The 16,267-nt window shown below is 43.9% G+C and overlaps 1 protein-coding gene across 2 annotated transcripts; it reads left to right on the top strand.

Moving 5' to 3' along the window:
* The first annotated feature begins 2,572 nt into the window (after positions 1 to 2,572).
* On the top strand, positions 2,573 to 16,161 carry MEST (mesoderm specific transcript). Of its 2 annotated transcripts, none has more exons than XM_070369223.1 (12): positions 2,573 to 2,683; positions 6,642 to 6,796; positions 8,607 to 8,686; positions 9,097 to 9,174; positions 9,298 to 9,434; positions 9,567 to 9,625; positions 10,722 to 10,762; positions 11,277 to 11,347; positions 11,597 to 11,698; positions 13,025 to 13,101; positions 13,935 to 13,998; positions 14,883 to 16,161. In XM_070369223.1, exons 2-12 carry the CDS (start codon positions 6,643 to 6,645, stop codon positions 14,998 to 15,000), a joined length of 981 nt encoding a protein of 326 aa, XP_070225324.1. In that variant the 5' UTR covers positions 2,573 to 2,683; position 6,642; the 3' UTR covers positions 15,001 to 16,161. The 2 variants fall into 2 exon arrangements, with proteins under 2 accessions (XP_070225324.1, XP_070225323.1); XM_070369222.1 differs by lacking the exon at positions 2,573 to 2,683 and adding an exon at positions 3,190 to 3,467.
* Positions 16,162 to 16,267: the final 106 nt, after the last annotated feature.

Raw genomic sequence — 16,267 nt, 5'->3', positions numbered from 1 at the left:
AGGATTAGCTTATTCTGGGTGCTTCTCTAATTACAGTCTACAGTCTACTATGGGTTTTTTGGAGACATATCACAGACTCACTGTCAACTAAAATCATGAGTCTCTTTATGTGCTGCTGTTCAACCAGGTTTCCCCCATCTTGAACTTCTTTATTTGAATCGATAATTTTGGCTCTTGAAAGTGGCAGTCTCAGTTCTGTCCTGTTGTCTCCATAAATATCTTTGTGTTTGTCATTGTAATGACAAACTGGGGTCTCAAACTGGGGTTCAAAAAATATTATTGAACCCACAGTGCCAGCCCTGCTGATCTTGCACTGCTGTTGCACATCAGCAGGCTAATAAATGTCAAACTTTCTACCCTCATCCTTGCACAAATCTGAGGTCTTACTATGTGAGACTGTCTGAGAATTGGAATGTGACAAGAATGTATGATAAGCTGTGGGTTGAGGGAATGCTGCTATCTGTGATCTCGGTCAAGTGTGGTATTTGTGTCTAAGAGCTGAAAGAGTGCACTGAGAGCCAGCCAGAGGCAGGCTTTGGATTTATGTACGGTTACATGTTTTCTCAGGCACTTAAAATGTTTTATACTTTGGGCCAGATTCTCCCCTGGTGGAGGAAGCTTCTCTCTGTAAGTCGAGCACAGTTAGAAAACTCATTAACTGTTTGGCTCCTGGGGCATTCTCTAGCATTTTCTCCTGGCTTTAGCCAAGCTGATCTCTCCTGGTATCCTCTTCATTTTTCAGACTCCTTGCCTGTGCGCTGGGAGGTTCTTCCAAACAGGAATGCCTCCTTCAGCTAAACGAGTTAGAGATTTGAAGTCCTTTGCAACTTACTTCTCCAAGGAACGTTTTCCTAGCCCTGTGTCCGGGAGGGTTTGTGGAGAGCATTAGAATTTCACTTGTCTTTAAGCACTTCCCTTGTCCCCACCCCTCCCCCACCCCAGCGGTCTCCCCTCCTGTCTGCCCACTTGTTCCATGTGGGTGGACATGTTCCTTGGCTTTCAGAATAAGATCCTTTGTGAGCACACAGTCCATTAAATACAAAATTTCCTTCATCTTGGATGCTGGTGCTTCTGGTGTGGTGAGAATAAAAGTAGGGAATTGCTTGTAGGACTCATAGGTTCCATTGACAATGACTATGAGAAACTATAATGCCAAGTTTGTTTTATATTGTTCTCTTAGTTAAAATAGGAAAGTCTTTATTTTGTTGAAAGGACTGATTTAAATCTTGCTCAGTAATTAATTCCGTCCTTAAAAGGTGGCGGTTCGTTAAAACAGGTAATCCTCTGCTTGTTAAGGGGAGTAATTGAAATTTCATTAAGTAACCAATTAAGGCCGTAAAGGGTTTAAATCCAGCGGTGGCTCCTCATATTCTTTAAGACAAATTGTAAACTCCTTAAGATGAAATACTCCTTCTAGCCTAATTTTTTGCCTCTCATCTCCGTAGCCCAAAGGGTTTGCAATTTTCCCCAAAGGTCATGCGGTCCTGCACCTCCGGTGCTTCTCGAATGCCGTCCCCTCTGGTTAGAATGCCCTTTGTCTCTGGTAAATGTCTATTCATCATTCGAAACAACCCTTTCCCCCTTCTCCTTAATTACTTCCTCCCCTGTGCGCCCTCAAATTCTTGCACTTATTCATGCAGTATTTATTAGGGGCCTGCTTTGTGGCCAGTGCCTTGGCGGGCTCTTGGGGATACAAAAGGTGAATAATACTTGGGCTCGGCCTTTGAGGGGCTTGTGTGTTGAGGGGAGGGGACCAACCTGTCACAAAACGTTGCCAGGAAATTAAAGGGAAATTTTAAGCCGTTGTCAGTTCTTGGGTGTCATCCCTACCAGATGGTCAGCATCTCGCTTTGGCGGGGGTGGGGGTGGGGTGGGGGGGGAGCGGTTCCCGGGGCCATTTCTCCTTGGCCTTTGCACCGTTAGCTCTTAGCGTTCTGGAGGTGCTCAGTTAGCACTGTTTCAGGAACCTCTGAGGCGACATCAGTAGAGGTGAACCCTGGACCGCGCCGCACGTTTTTGGTGACAACGTTCACAGACAGCGGTTTCTCCTGTGTCCAACTGGCACCCCTCAGCTCCCTGGCACCCTGTGAGGCGCCCGGTGGCCTCGGCTGGCCGAGCCTTTCAAGCCCGGGATGTCGGGACTCTGGCTCGCCCGCGCTCTGGGCAGCGGAGCGGCCGCGGTGGGCGCGAGTGGAAGGGAGGCCTGCAGCGCCCCCTCTGGAGGGAGCCGGCAGCGCAGCCCGCACGTTTGTCAGGATTTCCATTTACAGCCAAAAAACAGAACACACACTCTGATTCTCTACACTTTTCTCTTCAAAGGTACTTGATAAATGCCTTTTAAAGGATTGTGGATGAAGGGGGAAAAAACCCTTCCCTCTTTTCGGTACCATTGGGGCCCTCACATTGTGATTCAGTCTTACACAAATAAAGGGCGCTTTAGTCTCATGTCCTGTGCCTATCACCCCTCCTGGCTCGGGTCGGGTCGGTGCTGGGAGTGGGTACCGCGGGAGGGCTGCGGCAGGGCTCGGGCGTGCGGACCACGTAGCGCTGCCGCAGAGGACAAGCCCGCGGCCGTGGCCGCGCGAAAAAGAGCCTTGCTTTTCCGCAAGTTTTGCCGTCCCACCCACCCCTTTTTCTTTTGCTTCTGAGCGGCCGTCCCATGAATCCGCCGAATAGCTCAGAGGTAGGCCCAGCTCAGCTTAAATCCCTGCAGTTAGGGACCTAGGAGGTGCTGGGAGTTTACGGACCGCTGCTTTGCCGCGGGCGCTTGTGCCGTGTCCCCCTGCCTCCGCGAGGATCGCCAGGCAAAAGCAGCAGCCCACAGCCCTGGGTCTTACTGCATTTGAGGTGGAGCGGCCACCTTTGGGGCTTTGGGGGGGGCTTATGGGTGGTCTGGGGGTGGTGTTGGGGGGGGGGTCTCAGGAATTTGTGGTCTCTACCTCCATTGTTAATTCGCCGGAGGAGGGTTTTTGTTTGTAGAACCTGTGGTTCAGGGTAGGGGGCCGTGAAGGAGCAGTGGGGTGCTGGTGGGGTCAACACCCCTGAAAGTGCCCCCGCCCCCCCCCCGGAGCTGCACTAGGAGGGGCGCCAGCAGCAGGGCTGCGAGGAGGGGAGGTGGCTTCAGCGGGAGGGGCACTGCGGCGCGGTGGGCGGGCCAGGGGCGGGGCGCGGGTGGGCTCTAAAAGTCGGTGCCCACTCGCTCGGCGCTGCCGCGGCCACGAGCACCTCCCGGTGCATCCCGGCGGGTGGCGCCTCCTCTGCGGCAACCGCGCCTTCGCGCATTGCCGCAGCGCCCACCCCGGTGGCCGCCTGCCGCGGCCGCGCCGCCCTCCTGGGCCGTGGGCTGCGCCCTGCTGCCGGCCAGCCCTGCACGGCTGCGGGCGCTGCAGCGCGCCCTTTGCTCTGGGCCGGCGTGCAGGCGGCATGGGCTAAGACACCACCATGGTGCGCCGAGATCGTCTCCGCAGGTGGGTGCGTGGCGGGCGCCAGGGGTGGGGTGGCGGTGGCAATGTGTGCCTGGCTTGGAGCCTCTGTCCCCAAATAGGGTGCGGGCTAGCAGGTAAGACGTTGCCGGTCGGAGCTGGGGCTACCGGACCGGCACTTGTGCACTGGAGGGGAAAATCTCGGGAGGTCGGGGGGGGGGGGGGGCATGTGTTCTTGTCCTCTGAGCCCGCTCTACCTGCTTGGGAGGAGATGTCTCGCCCGAATGCTGTAGAACGTTCAGAAGAATGCTGGAGTGTCCTAAATTAGGATTTCTAGACCCCGGTATTGCTCTGATGCAATTTAGAATTTCTGGACCCTGGGCGTCGCCCTGTGAGATTTAGGGTTTCTAGACCCTGGTATGCCCTAGGGTTAAGATTTTTAGACCCTGGTACTACTCTGTTGTAATTTAGAATGTTTAGACCTCAGTATCACCCTGACATGATTGGGAATTTTTAGACCCCGGCATCGCCATGGTGCGATAGAAGATTTTTAGATCCTCTCGTCACCCCTGCACAAACGACGATTTTTAGACCCCAATACCGTCTTGGTGTAATTGAGTGTTTCTAGACCTGGGTTTCACTTGACGCGACTTAAGATGTTTAGACTCTGGCATCACCTTGGCGCGATGTAGGGTTTCTAGACCTGGGTTTTGCTTTGGCGTGATTTAGGGTTTGAAGACCCTGCGGTCGTTGTGGCATGAGTTACCGCATAGGTGTGACTAGAACTGGCAGTGTGTTATCACCAAGGCGTAAGTATTTTTTAGATTTAAGTAACAGGAAGCCAAGTGAGAATGATGTGACCAAACTGTCATAATATTACACATGAATTATTTGCACTGGTTTACAAAGTATTGGGCTTCCCAAATGGCGCAGTGGTAAAGAATCCTCCATTTGATGCAGGAGACGCAAGAGACGCAGGTTCCATCCTTGGGTTGGGAAGATCCCCTGGAGAAGGAAAGATCCCCACTCCAGTGTTCTTGCTTGAAAAATTCCGTGAACAGAGGAGACTGGTGGGCTACAGTCTATGGGGTCACAAAGAGTCGGACACGATTGAGCGACTTAGCACACACACACACACGCACAAAGTAGCTCATAGTCTCACCTCGATGCTCTAAAGTGGGCAGGTTTGGTGGTATTAAATGTGTGCATTTTTCCTATTTACAAGATAAAGGCTCGTAAATGTTCATTAATTTCTGGAAGGTTTGTTACTGGCATTTGCTGAATTTATATTCTTAATTCTTGGCTCATCAAATAATGGAGATTTTAGTCAAAAAATGTTTAATCCATTTTACCTACTGACTGCCTGACTGCTTTCATACTAACAATCCTAAAATATTATTAGGGGCATTTTTACTGAAGTAATTAAATTTATGGCTTCGTGAGGGGTTGCCTCTTTGCATTCTTAGAGTAAAAGAGAAGGAAGAGGTGGCGGATGGTGGTGTCCAGAAACAGCGTCTGTTCATTCCTGGGGCTACCACTGCCCCCCCCCACCACTTCAACCCCAGAAATGGAGGGGGGAGCTGCCTCCTGCTCCCCTCCTCTAGTATCCCCTCCCTGACTCTCTGCTGAGTCACTGCAGATACACAGCTGCTGGAACCTGTAAATGAATGAGAAGTATTGGGAGATCAGGAAGGATGAAATGCGCAGGTGAAAATGTATGTCCAGGACAGGTAGCACGGAGAAATGATAACCTAAATCTAATAATACCTTTTGTCACCTCACCTTTTAAGGAGATAATGGGATGCAGCCTATTACTGTTATGGGGTGAATACTGTGATATAATGATCATGTTCAGGGTACTTTTTCTAATCATTTCTTAATCTTTCTACCTTAAAAGAACCAAGTCACTGACTATTTTATGGACATATACTTCGGGGAGGCGGGGGGCGGGGAGACTGCCTTGGTATGCCTTAAAATAGGCAAAGGAGCTGAGGTTCTCTGTGGACATAAAACCACAAGTTATTAAAAAAAAAAAAGCTCTAAAATAAATATTAGTTTGTTAGGGATTGTGACCAGATTATAGGTAATATGATGGAAGGGTGTGTGTCCAGACAAAGCCATTTCCACCAGGGCTTTCACAATGAATTCCGCTTATTTATAGTTCTGTGTTCTTCGTAATTCTTAGTTTTAGGAGGTATTTCCTTCCATTCTGGCTACTTTTAAGAGAACATCCATTCAACTGATAATTCTTTCTTTGGTGACCCTCAGGAGTTATAAACTAGAAACTGAGGGGACTGTTTCTAATTCCTGTTTAGCACTTGTTACTGTGGATAAACTGACCTGGACCTTCAAAGTCATGGGCATGAAAAAGTTGGGTGTGTAAATCACTGCCCTCCTCCCCAAAACAAAATCAGTTCTCAGATTCTCGCCTCCTTTTGGGTGTGGGGGGAGATGGGGAGTAAGGAGCATGCTAATAAATAAATAGGGGTGCTTCCTTAAGAGTGCTAAAAAAAGCAGAAATAAAATCTGCTGCTCCACTGCCTTAAGAGATTAGATATTCAGGGTCATGACAAAGCTGCTTATGTTGGAATGTACAAAGCACCTATCTTCTTACTTTCACACTCTTTACCCCTAGCAGTTTCTCAGCCCAAATCTATATAGTAGTATCAAACTGGGCTTCACTGGAGTCAGAGGGTTGATAAACACTAGAAAATCAAGAGCAGCTCTCTGCTTAAGGACATGTGATGTCACTACGTATTTTTTTTAATGAGTTAAAAATATATATATTTAAAACATTTTACTGGGGCGGGGGCCAGTGGGTAGGTTGTAGAGCTTTTAAAGTAAATATGAGGGAAATACCCCCATCCCCCCAGGAATGCCTTGATAAAAGCCAATGTAGTTACTTAAGTAACTTGTCTTCCTTTTACTTTATATAAAAACCTCTACAGCACAAGGGGAGGGGCTGCAGAGTTAAAGTGGGGAGAAGTTGAGGGGGAAAGTTACATATGAAAATAATCTATTTTCCCTTAAAATTAGAACGACGACCAAATACGGCAATGGCCGTAGGAAGCAGAGTACATTTTCTGCCATGGTTGACATGGAGGACAAGGCAGTCACCACACAGCGCAGAAATCCACCCCCTACTTGACCGGTTTGGGGCTTGCAGATCGTGCGCATTGTCACCTGACCGCTCACAACAGGTTTCTGATTTTCTTACAGGATGCGGGAGTGGTGGGTACAGGTGGGGCTGTTGGCGGTGCCCCTGCTTGCGGCCTATCTGCACATCCCGCCCCCGCAGCTTTCCCCCGCTCTTCACTCATGGAAGTCGTCAGGCAAATTTTTCACCTACAAGGGACTGCGCATCTTCTACCAAGGTAAGAACAGGGCTCTTTGGAACACTGCATGTAAAAGGTCCCACGGGTCCCACCGAGGTAGTTATTTTGCATCCATTGGTCTCTGTCGCCCCTCCGCGATGAAGGCAAAAACCCTTTTTTTTCCTGTGCAGTGTTCATTTGGAGGAATGGACTAATTTCTCTCATTACCTTGACAGCAGGGAAGCTCACAGAAAACAGCTGGGAGGGAGAGAGGGTGGTGGAATTGAGATTCCTGTCTGCAGACTGACTTGTTCATTTACTTTGCGGTCTGGTTTGTATTGATAGACAGTACTGGCTTTTCTCTTGTGAGCGCCCCTAGTGTCAGGTAATATAAACAGCATTCATAGACACAGCTACCAGTGGTTGTGTCCTCCCCTACCCTGGAGTTTTATTTTTCTATAAAGATTATTTCTTATATGCATAACTGAATGTGATTTAAATATTATACCTTTGTATAAATTAACTTGCTAATAATTATTGTCATGACTGCTACTTATCGACTGCTTATTACCTTATGGTAGACATTGAATTATGTTTTCAACCCTCATTATTTCATTTAATCTTTACAACAGTACTTGGAGGTAGGTGCTGTTCTTCTCATTTTATAGGTAGAGAAAATGAGAAATGAGATCGGAAAAGATTACTTTTGGGCGGGGGTCAAGAGCAATAACGAAAAATGTTTGTCATAAACCGTTTTTCATTATTGCTCCTGACCTCCTCTCATTTGCTGTACTCAATAAAAAGTAAGTATATAATTTTCTTTATGTTGGTCACTTAGATTCTTTCCAGTTTTTCAGTGCTTTAAATAGTTAATGTTGAGGGGAAATCTTCATGTATGTGTTAATTTTTTCCTTATTTTTTTTGAAACAGTACTACTTGTAAATGAAATGATTTATTTGTGTGGATTCTCAAGACTAAGACGTCTAGGCTAAAGTATATAAAATTTTTAATTGCTTTTAACAAATTATTTTTATAAACCTCATTATCAAATTCTCATGCCAATGGTGGTATATGAATCTATCAGTTTTAATCTAATACTATTAGCAAGGCTCTTTACTCTTTAAATGCTTGGCTAATATAAAAGATGTTTATAAATTTAAAAATGTTCATGATTATGTTGATTAACCTTTTTTATAGTTGTTAGAATTTTGCAGTAGTCGAGCATTACGCTTTTAATATTTGACTGAGTCTCCAATGCGGGAAATGATAGTGTTGGGCAAACAGCATAAACTGAGCTCAGTGAGTGGAAAAGAGTTACTATATTTTAGGGAATTTTTGTGAGGCTGTTCATTACTAATAGGTGCACAGAACTTGTAGTTTGTAAATTGTGAGTGTACTTTTAATAACTGTGAAACTTTACTGTGGAAAAGCAATTTATATAACAATAATACAGAATAAAGGGAGAAATAGGGAAATATTTTAAAAACCTAGGTGAAAGTAAGCAGTCTGCCATCAAGTATTTTCATATAAAGTGAGCTATTTACATTAAAATGAAGTATAGTTGATTTACAATTAGTTTCTGTGTAGAACATTAGTGATTCAGTATTTTTATAGACTATGCTCCACTTAAAGTTTGTATAAAATATTAGCTGTATTTACAATTTTTAAGTATACTGGATAAAAGAAAATAGTTATCAAATGCCTGTTCTTACCTAAAGCAATAAGCTTGCATTTTAAAAAGAAATGTATTATTTTAATGTCATTAATTTGGTGAGTGTTTCTTGACCTTTATACCAGATTACTTAGATTTTTTTTACATCTTCAAAGTTATTTTCTTAGAGTTGGCCTAACTGTTCTCTCTCCTTCCCAGACTCTGTGGGTGTGGTTGGAAGTCCGGAGATAGTCGTGCTTTTACACGGCTTTCCAACATCCAGCTATGATTGGTACAAGGTAATAAAATCAGACTTCTGGGTCCTACTATGCCTTTAAAATCCAAAATCAAGGATTTTCTTGCAACAGCAGAAGGCTTTTACGTATCTGAGTTGCTTAATAAAATAGGATTAAATGTAGAACAGTTTCTCATTTACTGTAAGGGAGTAAAAAAAAAAAGTCTTTGGCAATCTGGGAGGGATCATTGCCAAGTTAAAAAGTGCTCGAGTTCCTCCATCAATGGAGATTAATTATTAGGAATAAAGCACTTTCCGAGAGGATCATTTGTGGGCCTGTGGTGGTTTCATGAGACTTTCCCTTTATCAAAGGCTGTCTGTTAAGCTGAGATAGGGATGAAACTCCTTTGTTCCTGTAGGTTGGAGACGAGGAGGAGAAGGATTAGGACCAAACCATCCCTTTCTCTTTTGTAGATTTGGGAAGGTCTGACCCTCAGGTTTCATCGAGTGATTGCCCTTGATTTCCTAGGCTTTGGCTTCAGTGACAAACCGGTAAGCGGCATCTAGATGGTACAGCGTTGAGGGGTGGGGGTAGGTGAGGATGAAGGGATCGGCCTGGCAGACAGACCTGCAGCCTCGACTTCATCCTGTGTGTCTGGGCTCTCCTTTCTCTAGAGGCCACATCACTATTCCATATTTGAGCAGGCCAGCATCGTGGAGGCACTTCTGCGACATTTGGGGCTCCAGAGCCGCAGGATCAACCTGTTGTCTCACGACTACGGGGACACCGTGGCTCAGGAGCTGCTCTACAGGTCAGTGAGGCGCTGACTTTCCTACAGGTCGCACTCGTCTAAGATGGTAGAAGTACATTCTTTCTGGGCCTTTTCCCTCTTGGGAGTTCATCTTCACTGGCTCAGTTAGCTGTGTTTCCCTCCCATCTCTAGATTCAAGCAGAATCGATCTGGTCGGCTTACAATCAAGAGTCTGTGTCTGTCAAATGGAGGTAATTGCATGGAGGAGGGTGGGAAGCGAGGTGTAGCCTAGAAGGGCCACGTTTAGAAACAGCAGTGACGTCTAAATGGTTGTCTGATGGTACTGCAAACAGACCCACAGAAAGGAGTGGATCTTTACCTCTCCTGTGCCATGACCACTTTTGTAGTCTGAAGAGATTTACTGACCCTTTCTCAGAATAATGTTTTTTAATATAGAAAATAAGATTACAAAGGAAACTGATTATCTTGATATAAGTTAATAAAAAGATGTGTTACCGTAAGATAGGGTATAGTAAGATTTTTAAATGTGTTTAATGCATATTCCAGCAAGATCTCACGGTGGGTCTGGTAACAGCTGTAATTAGAAGCAGTGGGGAGTGCAGATGATGCTTCACCATCTTTGCGACAACTGCAGTGGGTTCTGCAGACTGAAGATGAAGCCACACGTGCTTCTAACACTGTCGTGGTTTGTGTCGGAAACTCTCAATTCACAGCAGTGCCAAGTTTCAGTTGCAAGTTAGAGAACCCTTAATTAGACCTTTTGGAGATGTTTCCTGTGCTTTGCCTGCCATTGAGCCTGGCTTGTAAATCCATGAATATATCCAGGTGTCCCTCAAATACCTTAGACTACCTTAAGGGCAGATGGGGAGAGGAATCTTTTTATCAGTCATGCTCATAGCTTTCTCCCACAGACTCTGGGGGGGAAAAAAAAAAAAGGAAATGGAAAAACTAGGTTTAAGGACCTACACTTCCTGAAAAATCTCTGGTTTCCTTTGCAGCCCCAAACAGTAACAACACTATGCATTCCAAGGAATGGGTGGAATCACTAAGGGGAGCAAGTCTAGTCATTGCCAGTGTGGATGACTGAGACATATTTTTCCCTTTTCTCTGCAGTGGGGAAAGTAATTCCAGTGGGATAGAATCTGACCTGGTAAACACAATGCCCTGGAGAATTAATAAATGACAGTACTAAGTTTTTATTTGTAATTCTGTTTTTGGCAGTAACAGCCACTAAGGTGATTAATAGGGTGACTAGCCTTTGATGATGAGTCTCTGTTTGGCCTAAAATTGTTGGTAAATGACTAACTTAAGTCTCTTCTCCTACAGGTATATTTCCTGAGACTCACCGTCCTCTCCTTCTACAAAAGGTTGGTTACTCCATCGACCGCTCTTTAATAGTTTTTCAAATTTATACTGATCTCTGTAATGCTGGAACCTTTACAAGGGCCCATACCTGCTGCCACAGGCTGTAGTTAAAAAATCTATTTCTTCCTGAACTTACATGTTAATAAAGTTAATTTTTTCCTTAATAAAGGAAAAGCAAAGCAGTAGAAGTAACCCTATATAAACAAAGCTTTATTTCTGAAATTGAGATCAATAACTATTTTTGGAGAAATACAGCTATCTAAAGACTTAGGATATTAGCATGATGTTTCAACAAAATGGGATCCTAAAATCAAATATATCAGTGTAGAATGTAATCTTAAAGGAAATTAGAAGTAGGTTTGTCATCTATGAGAAAAGAATGTGGGTAAGCAAATCAAGAAACTGAAATCCAGTGGATTTAGTTAAAGTCCTTTTTTAGTTCCTAGTATAAAACTTTATATCCTGGCTAGTTGTCTTCTTTCCTTGGAATCCTGATTTTTACTTTTATACCTATAGCTTCTCAAAGATGGAGGCATGCTGTCACCCATCCTCACACGGTTGATGAACTTCTTCGTATTCTCTCGAGGGTAAGTTATTGTTAAAGATGGACTTACTTCAGCCCAGGAACAGCGTAGTGAAAAGTTGCTGCATTAAAGCTCTGGGCCAGATCTTAGGGCTTGATACTTTAAAGGTGTTGACCACTTGCCAGGCAAGTAGTAGGAGGAATTCATAAAAACCAGTCAAGGGCTGGACACAGGTGACCTGAAGTGCCAATCATACTTGATGTACTGAGCTCTTCTCACACTTAACCTTTCTGCTTTTTTGGACTTATTCAGTCTCACCCCCGTCTTTGGGCCATACACCCGACCTTCTGAGAGTGAGCTGTGGGACATGTGGGCAGGGATACGCAACAATGATGGGAACTTGGTTATTGACAGGTAAGAAATAACCTTTGTTTTGGTTTCCAGAGACACTTATTTGGGGAAGTAGGGAAAAGATGTGGGATTGTGTTCTGTTCTTTGCTTTCATAACTTCCAAGAAGAGTGCTTATGACGTATGAGGCAAACCAAGAAGTCCTGCTCTGTACTTTCTAAGAAAGAAAGAAATTGAGAATAGTAGCCACTGAGCCTAAGCCATTTGGTACAAAAAGTTTGGGTAAACAACTGCAAATTCCAGTGCTAATTCAGTTTGTAACTGGCTGATTGACTGGTAAATTGTCTTTGGACTTTTTGGCAATAGTAAGTACTTCAAAATGTATAATTCTGAAAGGTGCCTAATTCCTCTCTCAAAGTACAGATTTCTTACTTTTTTGCATCCTTTCTATAGCAACAGGGACTGAGAAGGGAGGATTCTCTGTCTTGTACAAAGAATTCCCATCCTTTGGTTCAAATGAGAATGTAGCTGCTTTCACAAAGGGACCTTGAGATAGGATATCTGGAACTGCTTGGGATACGGCCTCTTTGCCAGCTGGGTCAGTGTAGCTTCCATTTTTTTTAACTGGTGGCTCTGCTGGAAATTGTGAGGTCAAAGGAGTCATTCCTCCTCCTCACCTCAAACTCACCTGGGATCCTTGAAGATTCATTTTAATATAAAAAAAATTGGAAAACAAAGGCCTCTTTTAAAATTCCCTTGTATTTTCAAGAAAGTTCTACAAGGTGATGTTTTAAGTTCACAAAAACAGTTGCCAGGCACAGTTATTAGAGCACACGAGTTTGAGTTCTGACATCTTACACTGTGGGGAAAGGGCTCCTCCTCCATTTTATCTGTGGATAATGCAGGAGATGAAGCTTTGTGCTCACGAACTTCTTCTACCGTGAGAATTTTAGAAGCAGATGTCAATTTACAGATCTTGTAGTTGAGTCCTCTTAAAGATGAGAAAACTGAGGTGAAAGGTTACTAACAACTTTTGAGTCACAGAGCTAGTTAGTGGTGCAGCCAAAATCAGAACTTTAGACTCAGACTTTAGTCACTTTTAATCCAAAGTAATTTCCAGCCTTCCTAGATCTCAGTCCGTGCTTCATAAACACAGAGAACCATTAATTCTGACATTGATAGTAGGCATGATCACTGCCATAGCTACATAGTAGTGAACTCCAGAGGTTAAGAGAAATGAGTTAAGTTAAGCGGGCCATTCCCAGGAATAGCAAGGTGCTTCTGGATTAAGAAAACATAGATGGTGTTCCTTGTGGTTCCTGTCAGGCCTTTGCATCCACAAAACAATAGAAGTTTCCTGTTATACTCTTGCTGACTTGTCTGTCCTGCAGTCTCTTGCAGTACATCAATCAGAGGAAGAAGTTTAGAAGACGCTGGGTGGGAGCCCTTGCCTCTGTATCTATTCCCAGTGAGTATTTCTGTGTTACTTCCTGGCAGGAAAACTGAGGGACCATGGGCTTAAATAATTGCCAGACCTAGCAAATCAAGATACAAGATACCCAGCTAAATTTGAAAATAAATTTCAGATAAACAACAGATATGTATTTAGGATAAGTATATGCTGTGCAGTATTTGAGACATACTAAAAAAAATTCATTATTTGAAGTTCAGATATAACTGGCCCCCCGTATTTAATCTGGAAACCAGGGACATGTGTTGTAGAGAAGTATATAAAATATTGAGTTCCTATCACAGAAGGCGCTGGTGTCTGTCAGTGCGATTAGACCACTTTCTGTGCTGTGCACTGTCGGTAGTCGCCACGTTCAGTGCTGAACTGCTGGGATGACAGACTGTTTAGATTACTAATCAAGAGGCTTATAGGTGGTTTCTGCTCATTTGTCTTTTCATTCCTATGGATTGAAAAACAGTGCATGGTCTCACATAGAATAATTAGTGTTCAGGATATCATTGGTTGATTTCAAATGTCAAGGGTCAATTACAAGTGAAGAGAGACTTAAAAGAATGACAGTCTCCTGGATTTATAAAATGGAAATGTTGGAAGTGGGGCTTATACCTTTTGGTCCAGGGCAAAGAAGAGAGGAAGAGAATGAATGGGTGTTTATAGGTGAAAAGGTCTCAAATGGACTAATTTTTAGGCTTATTCTCATATGTTCCTTGTAAACTACTTATTGAAAGAAGCTACGTTTTCTATTATTAAAAAATTATTTAAAGAAAAAAATTTTGAGGGGTAATTTTATGGTGTGAGAGCTGTTAATAATTCATTCCTCTCCCTTCTCCTAGTTCATTTTATCTATGGGCCATTGGATCCGGTGAACCCCTATCCCGAGTTTTTGGAGCTGTACAGGTGAGTCTCCCTCAGGGGTCTTTGTTTTCCTGACAGTGGTGAACAGGACTGCCCATTGAGGGCTGTTGCGCTAGCCTGTCTCTGACTTCACTGGATGAACTGGGGAAATCTTAATTCTCACATAGTGTAAAAATGAAGAAATTCAGTTATACATTCTCTTGGTTTATACAGCCTGTTTTCACTATCATGGTTATCAGTCTACATGTGTCACTCTACATGTTCCAAGGTGTACAGGTAAGAAAAAGCTATTGTGTGAACCAAGGAATGGAAGTGGATATATTTTAACTGTTTGCTTTAAGTTTGACTGTAAAGCCACTCATTGGCCTCAGCTGCGGAGACTGTGCGGGAAGAGAGAGCTGTGCAAAAGTGCCTTCTCAGGTTGTTCTGCTCTCTAGGTACTTAGTCGGAAGGTGTCGGAATATGAGTGCTTGATTGACAATGTCACATGAAAATGTTCCATACCTTCACATGGCCTAGTAGAAAGAACCCAGTAGTAAATAGCTTGCATTTAATTTTAAACAGACTGCCCTCTCATCTCCTCAGGGTAAGCAAGGTCTTTTGTCTTCACTCACAGTGAGTTGCTGAGTGGCCACTTACCTAAGGAGCTGGGAGTCATCCTGCTCTGACCCATGTTGCACGTGTGTTGCATTTTCACATTGTGGTCTGTTGGAATATTTAAAAACTAGTCTGTATACATTATAAATGGAATTGGCGTGTTTATCTGCCTAAAGATAAAATTCCAAAGTAGAAGGTGAATAAGCTCTTTGTTGGTTCTTTCCAGTGTGGTATGTCCACAGGGGCATTTACTAGGGCTGCCCACTGGCTTACACCCCTCTCCCTCCCTCCAGCCTCAAGTTCACCTCCATGCTGTTCTCTTCCACTAGGAAAACGCTGCCGCGGTCCACAGTGTCGATTCTGGATGACCACATTAGCCACTATCCACAGCTAGAGGATCCCATGGGCTTCTTGAATGCATATATGGGCTTCATCAACTCCTTCTGAGCTGGAAAGAGTAGCTCCCCTGTATTCCCTCCCCTGTTCCCTTATCTGTCGTGTAATCCACTTAGGAAGAAATGCCCAAAAGAGGTCCTGGCCACCAGACACTATTCTCTCACTAAAGTCCACCTGACTCACACTGGTGAACAGCACATAGTAAAAAGCCAGCAGAAGCTGTAAGGTGACCGGATGGTCCACCTCCCATTCCTTTGACATCTGATCAAGTGTATGGACTTGCCTTTGTCTTTGTGTTACACAGGAAATTATGATGGGCACTACCACTCACTGATGCAGAAAGATAGATATTCTTTTGCATAAAAGTCTTTGAAACACTTCTGTGGACTTTTCTGAAGTATTTGGAAATGCTGATTTCTGGCCTGGTTTGGAATTATCTAAAGGTGCTGCCTTCACCTTGCCTCGAATGGCTTTAGTTCTCTAAGTGGTACAGCTTCAAGTGAGAGTGAGTTTCCCTTGTCATAACTTTGGATTTAGTTTCATTAGCTGCTTCTAGTTGTAGACATTTTGTTAGACTTTGGTTTAAATAATGCAGTATTCTAAGTATACTTCAAGACTATGATTTCCCTACACTTATTATATATATAAAGATACTAAACCAGCAGATACTCTAGCAGACCTTAAACATTTCATTTGAGTAAACTGAACTAAATCCAAGCTATTTACAGAATTTCCTAAAATCACAGGACATTAAAGACAGTAGCCTTTGTGCCAGAGATTTACTGTTATTTTGCTGTTAGAACTCATCCTTCCAGCTTATAACAGTCAGACTCTTCATACCTCAGTGCATAGAAGCATTGTCCCTCCTGAGCTAGTGGAGAGGAGGGGAACGTTGTACAGTCCAAGTCACCGGGCTGAATGTATACTGACTGCTTAACTTCTCGTTGGTTGTCCCAGAGAGGGTTCCTCATGTAGCTCAGCAGTTCCTGTACTTTACAGACAGGAAAGTTCCAGAAACTTAAAGAACACAGTCTGAAAGGCCTATGAGCAAATGGTGCTGAATACTTTTTTTTAAGCCGCAGTTTCATTGTCTTAGTAGTTAAAGCAGGATCATTAAGTGGTGATTTATATTTTTTTTATTAGCAACTTCAAGTATAACAACTGGAATAAGTGTTTCTTTTCTATTAATAAAAATGAATTTTGACAAAAGTGGACTCTGGCTCCCCTCCCCAACCACCCCTCTGGGATAAAAGCTTTCCAACACTGCCAGGAGCCTTCAGACACACATTAAAGAGTTCAATGAAGCTAAGCAGCTGGG

The sequence above is a fragment of the Bos mutus genome, chromosome 4 (assembly GCF_027580195.1).
Source record: "Bos mutus isolate GX-2022 chromosome 4, NWIPB_WYAK_1.1, whole genome shotgun sequence".
Classification (NCBI taxonomy): domain Eukaryota; kingdom Metazoa; phylum Chordata; class Mammalia; order Artiodactyla; family Bovidae; genus Bos; species Bos mutus.
The sequence above is the reverse complement of the archived record's forward strand: the minus strand, read 5'-3'. Positions and strand labels throughout refer to the sequence as shown.